We start from the raw sequence: 12699 nt of genomic DNA, 5'->3' as shown, positions 1-12699 counted from the left end.
GTTAAGGTTAGGGCTGGATAGGGGTTAAGGGATTAAACTTTTCTCCATAGAAATGAATGGAGGGTCCCCACAAAGATATAATTACAAACCTGTGTGTGTGTGTGTGTGTGTGTGTGTGTATGTGTAGTTTTATTGAATTCTTGATGGATGTGTCTGGCGAAGAGGCTCCAGAATCCCTTCTGTGTTTTGTAAAGCACTGATTCTCGTACTCAGTCCTGAGGGGATGGCACACTTCTGCTTCAGCCGGGCACCACGCAGGCCAGATTCAGATAATCAGCTCATAATGAAACTCTTGATTATTTGAATCAGGTGTGTCACTGCAAGGCTGCAACAAAAACATGTTTTCCCTCGGGACTCTGGGACTGGAACTGAAAAAAACGGAGCGATGTAACCACCTGGCAGCTGTTACCCATGTTCCCCTGCTCCATCTGTCCTCTCTCTCTGCTCTGAACAACGTTAATTGCCAGTAGGCATCCTACATCGGCCTAAAGCAAGCCTGAATGGCACATGCCCACGTTAGGCCAAGGAGAAGTTTAGGGTTAAGTTAGGGTTAGGGTTAAGTTAAGCCCTGTGTAACCCCACCACCATGCAGCATTGCAGTTTTCCAGATTGTCCTGTACTACATTTCTGACCCCATTGCCTGCCAGCTAACCTTAATGGCAGTATTGAATCAGTTTGTATGACTCAGGAAGCTAAGTATATAGAAAAATCGTGGAATAGCTGCCCCTCTCCTCCCACGTATATTCCTAGAATCTTTAGGCCTTTGCCATTCACTGCTAAAAGCATAGACCTATAATACATAAAGTCACGGCCGAAATTATCGGCATCCCTGTAATTTTACCAGAAAATGCACAATTTCTCCCAAAAAATTGTTGCAATTAGAAATGTTTTAGTATACACTTGTTTATTTCCATTATGTCTATTGGATCAACACAAAAAACAGAGAAAAAAAGACACATTTAACATCATTTCACACAGAACTCCTAAAATGGGACCTTTTCAAAATTGTCTTATTGGCACCTTTTAAAAATAGTAAAAGAGTAAATTGTCTTATTTCAAGCATATGATGCTTGTTTGAACTCACCTGTAGCAAGAAACAGGTACTGGCAATATAGCAATCACACCTGAAGCCAGTTAAAATGGAGAAAAGTTGATTCAACCTTTCTGTTGTATATCTGTGTGTGCCACACTAAGCATGGAGAACAGAAAGAAGAGCAAAGAATTGTCTGAGGACCTGAGAACAAAAATTGTTGAAAAATGTCAACAATTTCAAGGCTACAAGTCCATCTCCAGAGATCTTCATGCTCCTTTGTCCACTGTGTGCAACCTAATCAAGAATTACACAACAAAAGGCACTGTAACTAATCTCCCTGGATGTGGATGGAAGAGAAAAAATGATAAAAGACTGCAACGAAGGATAGTCCGAATGGTGGATAAACAGCCCCAAACAAATTCAGGGTGCAACAGTGTCAGCTCGAGCTATCCGTCGACATCTGAATGAAATGAATATGGCAGGAGACCGAGGAGGACCCCACTGCTGACACAGAAACATAAAAAAGCCAGACTGGAGTTTGCCAAAATGTACTTGAGGAAGCCAAAATCCATCTGGGAGAACGTCTTGTGGACAGAGGTAGCGCTTTTTGGTAAAGCTCATCATTCGATTGTTTACAGAAAACGGAATGAGGCCAACAAGGAAAAGAACATAGTACCTACAGTCAAACATGGTGGGGCCCAGTGTCAGAAAGCTGGGTCTGTTAGAGGTATAACAATTCCAGTTAGAGGTATAAGCTTGTTGATGGTTATTAGAAGTGATGGATTTCAGTTATTTTTTCCAAAGGGCATGCAACCAAATATTAAGTTGAGGGTGTCGATGATTTTGTCACATTGTGAAATGATGTCCATCCACCCATCCATTTTCCAAACCGCTTATCCTACTGGGTTGCGGGGGGGCCGGAGCCTATCCCGGATGAAATGATGTCAAATTTGGCTTTTTTGTTCTCTGATTTTTTGTGTTGCTCCAATGCACATAAAGGAAATAAACCAAAATATTTGTAATTGTAACAATTTTCTCGGAGAAATGGTGCATTTTCTGGAAAAATTCCAGGGGTGCTGATAATTTCGGCCATGACTGTAGATGGTCCCCTGCAGCCAGGTTTGTGGTAGACCAGGCCATAACCCCCAGGGATGTCAGCTCAATAGGTCATCCAACACACTTCCTGAGAAGCCCACTGCATGTTGGTTGCACATGCAGGCCAAACCATTGAGTCTTACTGTGGGGGTGTCTGGTATCCATGCCCAGAGGAAAAGCTGGAGTAAAAGCTGAAGAGAAAACTGTCAGCCACCATATCTGCTCTCGTCTTTCCACTTCTATCTCTTTTCACCTCTAATCTCAGTTTTTCTTACCTGAACAAGCCCCAGTCTTGCTCATGCTTGAAACTTTCTCCCTATTTTCTTTCCAACATCTGCATTTCCATTGCACTGTAACCCTTTCCCTGCCATTACAAGCTGTGCCTCTCACCCCGTCCTCTTCTGACACAGCTGCCCAGTAGATCAGGCCCCCATACAGGTGCAGGCCCTGCCTTTTATGACTTTTATGACTTTTGTGAGTTGCTGTCTAGTGCTTTAATGTCCAGGAGCACCTTGCCAGCACCACTTTGCTGCTTTGCACTGGACAGCACATGTACTGAGCTGACTTGCTCTTTTCTCCTTATGCTTGGACCTTGATCCTGATCTCAAGGAAAGCCCTATAGCATTTAAATACAATATAGTGGATGGGGAACATGTCTAAGTGTACAATTATTTCAGCATTTACATTCAGAAATATGCATAAGGCAGGTGAGACAGAGAAACATTACGGGGATTCTGAAATTGACATTAGAGAGCACCTCTGTATAAATTAAACACCAACAACCACAAGTCCTCTGCCCATGCCGTAATTATACCTCGATGACATAAATAGCTCCACAGAAGCAGACTATTACCAGAAACACAATCCAGCAGGTTGACAGATTAATACATTGGCATACTGACACTGCACTGAGACACAGACACCGCACCAGTGCAGCAATACCAGGCTGTCACATCAGCACACTGATCACACACTGACTCTGACTCTGGCTCAGCCTGTCTTGCCCACTAATCCTTTGTTCTTTCTTTCTCAGAAGAGTTTAGCCCTGAACTTCCCAGCCTGGACAAGAGCACCAATGGCAGCGGCTCCTCTCACGACCGACTGCTGCTCATCCTGGCCACTCTCTTCCTGTCCACCCTTTCAGTCTCCTAGCAACTGTTTCTCCAAACAGCGTCGTGTGGGCACCAAGCAAATGACTCCTTGAAGAGTTTGACTGAAGTGGCCTCTGGTTCGAAGAGAGGAAGGGTGTAATGCCAACACACTCAATCGGAGGAATAAGGGAGGAGAGTACGAACTAAAGCAAGAAACGGAAAAAGGGGGAACAGGATACCAACCAAACCAATCAGAGAAAAGAACTGAGGGAATTAGAATATTAGCCTAACCAATCGGAAGAAATTAAGAGATGCGAGTCCAACCAATTTACTGAAAAACGGGACGCAAACCAAATTAATGTTAAAATGAATGTACATCAATACTGCAGAACAGAAGATTGTGGTTTGAACATCTAACACATCAGCATTTATTTCAGATGGCAATGGCAAAAACGCATTAGTGTCAAAATATAGACAAAGATTATTCGTAGAGAGAAAATAGCACCAACTTGCAAATGAATGTAACTGAGCCACAATGAACATGAATCCCTGTTCTTTCACCTGATGGCTGCGATGTTGCAGTAGGTGTGTGACATGGAAAAATCAGCAGTGTCTTAACAAATCATGATGTTACGCATGTTGAAATGCTGATGCATGAACCAGGAATGTACGCATGCGGGCTGGGGAACAAGCCGGTTTCCTGACCTGCACATTTCTAAACCAGATTCAAGATAAACTGATTGTGTGTAAAATTGTTGCCGCTTAGGCAGTGGTGACTATTGCTGTGATGGATGGTGTGTTAGGCTGTGCTGACCTCTGTAGATCTATGCTCTTGTTTTCTTAGCCTTTGGATTTAAAGTGAGCTCCGTAATGTTGGCTCTGTGATGCCTCTAACTTTATGATTGCCTGGAATTGATCATTTTGTGACACTGTGTTCGTCCAAGTCCATCTAGGTGACTGAAAAGAAACATATCGTGGCCAAGTTCACTAAAATGAACCTCACAGTGATCATCTGACCCCACACATCGACAGGTCTAGTTCACTAAAACATGAGACACAGAGGTGATCTATTTGACTAAGATGAACCACAGAAAGACTTTCCAGTTCTGTGTGATGAACGGCACCATGAAGACCTGATTGTCTGAGATTCCCAGCACAGTGATGGTATTATTGAAGAGAACTGAGTAATGACAGTAAAGTACACAGAGATGAACCACATAGTAGCTGTGTGATCATGATGACCATGCTGCATATTACAGAACAGATGACATCTGTGGTACACTATGATGATATAAGTTGCCTTCACTTTAAAAGGTTTTACTAATTCATTAACTTTTTTAAGCATTTGGAAGCTCCTAAGTGAAATCACTAAGCTCCTTCAGCGACATGAACACCAAGGTCCTAAAGTGGATTTAGCTTGTTGCTAATGCAATTTTTTTCTGTTAGAAACACTGTTTAAAGTTAAGAGATTTGCTTGCTCTAGCTATCCCCACGGACCACACTGAAAAATATGGTAAGTGCTTTTGGTTCAACAGTATGGAGACTTCATAACATTGATCGGATATTATTTTTACATAGCTGGAGACAGAGATATATGCATAGTGTAACGTTTGGTTTAAGGCCATGGGCAAAATGTCCGAAGAGCTTCCCCCTGTTGTTGGGGGGAGGTCTGCAATTAAGGAAAATCTGAAATGTCATTCATACTCATGCTTGTGCTTAATAAGCCTGAGTGTGTTAGACAAACATCTGTTCACCTAAATCTGCTTTGGGAATATGAAAGAAACATCGAAAGATCACGTGATGAGTGAAAGTTAAATTGTTCTGAGGCTGAATCTGTCACGGTGACTGTGTGTAAGGTAGCAGCCTGCAAACTCTTGTCAGCTGAAACAATATTTTGCTGCAAATCATTTACTTTTGATTGCCTTTGTAAAAACTTATCTTGCTTTCTCTTACTGTAATATATTAGGATGTCAACTTTGCTGTAACATACCATGCTACCAAGTGTACAAAGCGTTATTTTACCCATCTTGGCTGTGCAATGGCCCGCCATGGTGACAGACTTTATACCACATATTACGGTATCGTTCTCTAACAGGAGGACAGTGCTAATGTAGCTTTACTGTACCAGCCTGTGCAGAGCTGATGGCTGAATTAAATGGGGTGTTTTCCTATGTCTCACAAGTCAGGGCAGTGTGTACCAGCACAGCCCCAAATTTTGGTAAAGAGAGAGAGAGAGAGAGGGAGGGAGAGAGAGAGAGAGAACCCCCACGACCAACATAGGGCATACAAAAGAATGTACATAACTGGAGTAACTTGAAATGTGGTGCTGATGCCTGTCTGGACCTGAAGATGGATTTAGTTGTTTTCCCAGTTATTTTAGTATAAGTGGGATGGAAGTTTGTTACGGGATACTTGACCCAGGAACTTATAGAGGGAGTGCGTGGGGTCTACACTTCGACCGAGATGAAGATGTACTTAATGTCATCAAAGAGCGTGTGTGTATGTGTGTGTGCATGTGCGTGTGTCTGTGTGTCTGGTGTGTATGTGTGGCTTTTTTTTGATGCTTACATAAATATCTTTGTATGTCGTTACCAAATGTGCAACATGGTTCAGAATGATGGGAATTAAGGTTGTCCAGTTATATAAATTATATGTATTTGCATTAGAAAGTACAAATAACCAACATCAGTTTCACTATGATGGGGAATAAATAAAAGTATTGAAGAGTATTGTGATTGTTACATTTCAGTGCAACCTTTTCTATAATTCTCTGTTTCCGATTTATTATTTTAAATTGTTTTTTCGATTCTTTTGTTAATTGTCACCTTGTTACCTGTAAATCCTTCTTGCCACATCTTTTAAATGTCATCTAAAAGATCACACAGTAATATGGAACACAGCAGTATAATTTACTGGACTCTCTCCCAGCTATGACACAGAACAACAGTACCCCAACAGACACTCTCCAAGCCATGACGCAGAACAAGACCGAGCAGTGTACTCCATCAGACACTCTCCAAGCCATGATGCAGAATGACACTGAGCAGTGCACTCCATCAGACACTCTCCCAGCCATGACGCAAAACGACACCGAGCAGTGCACTCCAACAGACACTCTCCCAGCCATGACGCAGAACAAGACCGAGCAGTGTACTCCGACAGACACTCTCCCAGCCATGATGCAGAACAAGACCGAACAGTGTACTCCAACAGACACTCTCCCAGCCATGACGCAGAATGACACCGAACAGTGTACTCCAACAGACACTCTCTCAGCCATGACGCAAAACGACACCGAGCAGTGCACTCCAACAGACACTCTCCCAGCCATGACGCAGAACAAGACCGAAGAGTGTACTCCGACAGACACTCTCTCAGCCATGACGCAGAACGACACCGAGCAGTGCACTCCAACAGACACTCTCCCAGCCATGACGCAGAACAAGACCGAGCAGTGTACTCCGACAGACACTCTCCCAGCCATGATGTAGAACAAGACCGAACAGTGTACTCCAACAGACACTCTCCCAGCCATGACGCAGAATGACACCGAACAGTGTACTCCAACAGACACTCTCCCAGCCATGACGCAGAACAACACCGAACAGTGTACTCCAACAGACACTCTCCAAGCCATGACGCAGAACAACACCGAGCAGTGCTCTCCATCAGACACTCTCCCAGCCATGACGCAGAACAACATCAAGCAGTGCTCTCCATCAGACACTCTCCCAGCCATGACGCAGAACAACATCGAGCAGTGTACTCCAACAGACACTCTCCAAGCCATGACGCAGAACAAGACCGAACAGTATACTCCAACAGACACTCTCCCAACATGATGCAGAACAACACCGAACAGTGTACTCCAACAGACACTCTCCAAGCCATGACGCAGAACAACACCGAGCAGTGCTCTCCATCAGACACTCTCCCAGCCATGACGCAGAACAACATCAAGCAGTGCTCTCCATCAGACACTCTCCCAGCCATGACGCAGAACAACACCGAGCAGTGTACTCCAACACACACTCTCCAAGCCATGACGCAGAATAACACCAAACAGTGTACTCCGACAGACACTCTCCCAGCCATGACGCAGAACAAGACCGAACAGTGTACTCCAACAGACACTCTGCAAGCCATGACGCAGAACAAGACCGAGCAGTGTACTCCAACAGACACTCTCCCAGCCATGACGCAGAACAAGACCGAGCAGTGCACTCCATCAGACACTCTCCCAGCCATGACAACACTGAGCAGTGTAATTCAACAGGTATACATTTCCCAGCCATGATACTGAACAATATTGAACAGTATAATCCAGGAGGTGCAGGCACAACATGTGATGCTTGGCAACACAGCAATCCATCAGCTGCTGTCCCTGAACCTCATAATTTATCACGGTCTGTTACAGATCTGCAGTGTTGAGCAATCTTGAGCAGATATTAGCTGGAAATGACAGAAACGTAGTGCCAAGGCTTCTGCCAGGAAACACTTTAAAACTTCATATGCACATGAACATGCACATGCACACTTGGCGTACTTATCTAAATGGAGACCTTCCATTCATTTCTATGGGAAAAACCCAGGAAAAATTCCAGTCACAACATCCTTAACCCCAGCCCTAACCCTGACCATAAGTAACTAAACCAAATATGAGAATTCTGGCATTTGTACTTTTTTGACTGCATTCACAGATCTTTATGAACCTAATTATTATTAATCCACACACACATGCACTCACACACGTGAGGAATATTTGGTCCCCACAATGTAATATAAATAAACAGTAATCCACACACACAGACACACACTCACACACATGGGGAATATTTGGTCCCCACAATGTAATATAAACAAACAGTAATTCACACACACACACACACACACACACACACACACCACCCACAGTCTCTGGCCTTGTTGTCTTTAGCTCGTCCCCAGAAAGCCACTCAACACTTGTGTTTTCATTCAGCAGCACTGGATGTGCTTTTTCCCAGAAAACCGAAACTCTGTGACCCCTGTCAGCACATTCTCCATAGCGCCTGAGAGTGTCGGAGAACTGGAGCTTTTCAGACGTCCATTCTCCATGAATGTAATGGCAAATAGTTATTGTCCCAATGAAAAAGAAAACATTGAAATGAAAGGCAAAATGAATAAAATTAATTAAACCATCCGATGGCCCATGTTTTCGTAATTTGAAACATCTAATTTGTACCATAAATTAATTCTCAGTGCAACTCAAGAATATCCACATTAAAGGCAAAACGGTGCAGCATTTAAAAAAAGTGACTGTAAAAAAGGTATGTTCCCCTCTGGCTGTCACACACTCCATTACTTCACTCTTGTCTGATTATCTCTCATCTCTCTCCTTTATCTGTTTGGTACTGTGTCTGACTTCAGTTTGATAACACAAAATGCAGTATTTCCAGGGCATGCAAAACATAGGAGACATACAGTACAAAACAACTTCTATACAACAACAACTGCACACAATGTCATAGTAAAAGAATAATAGGAATAAGTGACAGGTCACTTATTTTGCTGTTTGTCTGTCTATCACTTTCTTTTCCTGTTTCATTGTACCTTGTCTATGTTTTTGCCTATAACTTACTCTCGTCCTCTCCATTGTTATTTACTCATTCAACTCCCCATCCTCCTTCCTGTTCATCTTGGTTTATTCATGCCTTTCTGCCTCCGCTGCTCCCCGGTTTCAGCTTGCAGAATCATGGGAGTCAGGCCGAGCGTAGGCAGGCTCAGCTGGCTGGCAGATAGCACATCCTTACCCAGCCCCCTCATGGGAGGCACTAGGCTGGATTTTGATGTTGGTAGCAGCTGGGTCAGATTCTTACAGTCCTGCTGGTTATCTGCAATGCTTTTGACAAATGGGCCCAATCTTTCAAGGACCTTGACAAGGAACCTAAAGGCTCCTGACTTGCCATCCCATGTGCTAAGTTCACATTACATGACTTTCAAAGTTGGCAGATTGCTATACTTTTCATACTATACAACTTCTTGCCTTGTAATAGGGAATCATAAAGCTGTTGTGGTTTATACAGTACAGTGGATGACTTATCAGCAGCATTGGGTCATGCACTTCAAGATCTGACACCAGGAGGAATCCCAGACAAACCTGTCTAGTGTCCAACTACATTATGTCACAAGAATAGACGTGAGTGTTTGTTAGTGTCAATGCACTACAAATTGTTAAAACACTTTAATCAAATGACAACATATGATAAACTTGTAAAAATGCATGACACATTAACCCTGGTATATGTAGCACTTACAGAAAACACTAATACAGTACATATCATAGTATTTGCAACAACCGTCTGGCACACGTATGTATTTTTTTACCTGACTATTCCCTTTTTTTTGACTAAACAATGCCTCATTGAGTTATTTAACTAATTAAGTTAATAAATTTATTGCAGTAGTAGTGAAATTTAACAAATACATGGAATGGTTAACAAATAACCATAAGTATTTGTAAACTTTCACTAAATAGCTTTTACCTGAACACTAAGAACAGTTACTAAATAAATTTCAAACACCTCTCCCAGGTTTCCCCTCATCTCCTGCCTTGTGCTTTCATTGGCTGTAGCTCATCGCCACATTCATCGCCAGTCGCAACCAGGTCACAACACTTTTCACACTACAGGTTAGATATCAGACAGGCGTCTACGACTCACCATGGAGTCCGTCAGGTTCCGTCTTTGAACAACTCACAAATAATGCTTAAGCGCCAATTTGCCAGCACCGATCAGACCCCAATTTGTCTCCATTCTGAGACTTTTATTGGTGATCTCTAAAAGTAGTCAGTAAATGGAAAATTGAAGCTAAAATCATGTAGTGGGAACTTAGCATTAAGGTCCAGAAACAGAGGCATCAGTCGCTCACGATCATTCAGCCCCCACTGCATTCGACTATGATCCACTCATTTTGTTATTTTGCTTATAGTTGTATTTATTGTTGTCACTTGTTACAAAAGAGGTCTTTTCACACTGCAGGAACCCTTTTCCAGAACCAAACCCTTTTTCCAGAACCACAAACTTTTGTTGTGTTCTCTCCGCAGGAGCTCAGCCCGATTGTAGTTCTTTGGAACCTTTATTCAATACCTACTCCAGAGCAGGTACTTATTCTTCGAACATGAACTACCGGGGAGGCGGTTATAGTGATAGCTCGCTGAGTGGTTGACCACAAGCACTGACACTAAGTTATGCAGAAGTGCAGGTAAAATAGATATTAGTGGAGCAAAAATTGAGCAGAAGGAACTTTTTTTGTACTTCAATTACCATATTTCTTCATCGGAAAATCCGATGAATACTTTTCTCTAATATCGCCTATGCTGTGACATATATGGCTTGGATATCTGCGAAGCTGGCAGCGTGGTAGGAAGCAGCAGCTACTCCCAATCTCGTCTTAATTTGCACAATATAACTTGTTCACTTACTTATCCTGTATATATGCACATTCATACTGTTTTCCATACTCCCGTTTTCTCCATGTCATTTCTGTTCAGTCCTAGTCTACTATCTTCCCTGTTCTACATTACTTTAACACTAAAATACTGCATTATACTATATATATGTTCTTTATGTTCATTTAGATAAATACATGTATATAGTTATAATGTAAATTATTACCCCTCCCACCCTCATTGAAACCTGTCTTATGTGCTATTGTGTTTTATGGACGATATTTCGTCTCACTGTATACTTATTGTGTATTGTTGGGATGACAATAAATCACTACTTATACAGTATGTGTCAACAATACTTATATGTACTTATAAATCTGTCACAGGTGATATGAATAATACATAAATAAAAGGTTACGCCCCATCTCGATCACAACACCCCCCCCCCCCCCCCCCCGCAATAACTAACAAATACCTAACAAAAAAGTTAGTAAAATAACCTGTTCATTCTCCATTGTCCTGGGGTGGAGGTGTAGTTTAGAATTATGTGTGAAGTTTAACCTACAAGCTTTTTGCGTTTCCTATGTTTATTTAGCATAAAAATCCCACTTCTGATGTATGGTGTGAAAGAAACACATCAAAGTGGCCAGAAGCTTCAAAAGTCATTGGTCATGACAGCCCAGGAACTTGTAACCAGGGATCAGGTTCCAGAACTTCAGTGTGAAAGTTCCTGACAATTCTCAGATTAGTGTCAATGCACTACCAGTTCCCCAGTGTTCATATTTCTGTCTGGGGACATTTGAGGACAAATCGAGAAGAAGAGGTGATGAGAAAATTGGGCTATTTTAGATGGACTTGGGTATTATGAGGGTAGTAGAGGAGCATGAAACCTTCGAAATGCAACAAATGATGTCTCTGGAGTTAGGATTTCCCATCTCTTCAGCAATTCATTTGTACATTAGCATTTAAACAAAACAGAACATCTTTGAAATCCCCACTGTCACCTCTATAACATATACATGGTTTATGTGCTCCAGAATGCATTGAGGCTCTCCCTGACTTTCCTGTCATACCGTTTATTTGCCAGTAAGGGAACTATAGAGTGAGGACAAACAAGAAGCCCTTTCCAGGGAGCTGATCTCGGCGTTGTTCTCAAAGTAAATTTACAAAACCATTTCATCCCATCTGGCCCCAAAGGACAATTTTGTTAAATCAATGGGAAATATGAGAGAGCTCTTTATTGTTGTTTACATTTACTGCCCTGGGGGAGGGGGACAATGTCCTTCAAAACAAAGGCTAGTTCATCCTCCCACCTGTAGGTGTCAGCACTGCACACATCTGCATATATGGCAGATTACAGGAATCTCAGACAGTAACCTGTTTCATTTTGTAATAAAACAGAGACATATTTAGTACGTGCATAGTAACAGATTTTGTAACAAGGTTTAAGGGTTTCATCAAGAGAAAATTTGCAGTTAGGCTTGTGATATAATTCAGATATGAGCCTCAAATCATTTGCACTTTAAGATGCAAGGATCTGGGTTGCTGAGTTATTTTAGTTGCAATTCATGTAAATTCATTATAATTATAAGCTGTAAGCCTAGTGTACCACCGAACACTGGGAGAAAAGTCACTCTGATACGTTGCATGGAATGTGGATGAGAGGTGTGCCTGTCTAAAGCTCTTCATCCTGGTTATTTCGCAGGGCCCCCATGAAACCTTGCAAACCCCAAGCACCAGAGACAAGTGATTTAACACCCAAAGAAATGTAAATCTGCACAGTGCCTGAATGTTAGATCTAGCGGAAACTCTGACATTGCATTTTTACAGCTGTGACTGAGGGCAGTCAGAGTGAAACCCACAGCATTGGCTGTGTAAAAAGCACCCCCTCCCATTCCACCGCTGAGCTCTTCAATGACCCGCAAAATAACCCAAACAATACTGAGGCTCCAAAAGGTCATCAGCTTTCATTAATGGGGTTACCTGTAGTTACCATGGCAACACACGAGATCACCCAAAGCCCACACAGCACCATTACTAGATGTTGTTCCCGT

At 42.4% G+C, this 12699-nt stretch overlaps 1 protein-coding gene across 4 annotated transcripts in view; it reads left to right on the top strand.

The window, feature by feature from the left end:
* The window catches only part of LOC125718981 (ephrin-A3-like), a 55478-nt gene extending 49530 nt beyond the window's left edge, over positions 1-5948 (top strand). For 3 of the 4 annotated variants that reach the window (XM_048993345.1, XM_048993343.1, XM_048993346.1), the window contains one exon: positions 3162-5948. In XM_048993345.1, coding sequence (XP_048849302.1) covers positions 3162-3280 — 119 coding nt within the window. In that variant the 3' untranslated portion in view covers positions 3281-5948. The remainder of the gene's footprint in view (positions 1-3161) is intronic. The other variant, XM_048993344.1, reaches the window with a different exon arrangement.
* Positions 5949-12699: the final 6751 nt, after the last annotated feature.

The sequence above is a fragment of the Brienomyrus brachyistius genome, chromosome 23, assembly GCF_023856365.1.
Source record: "Brienomyrus brachyistius isolate T26 chromosome 23, BBRACH_0.4, whole genome shotgun sequence".
Lineage (NCBI taxonomy): Eukaryota > Metazoa > Chordata > Actinopteri > Osteoglossiformes > Mormyridae > Brienomyrus > Brienomyrus brachyistius.
Note: the sequence above shows the minus strand (reverse complement) of the source record. Positions and strands in the feature narration are given on the sequence as shown.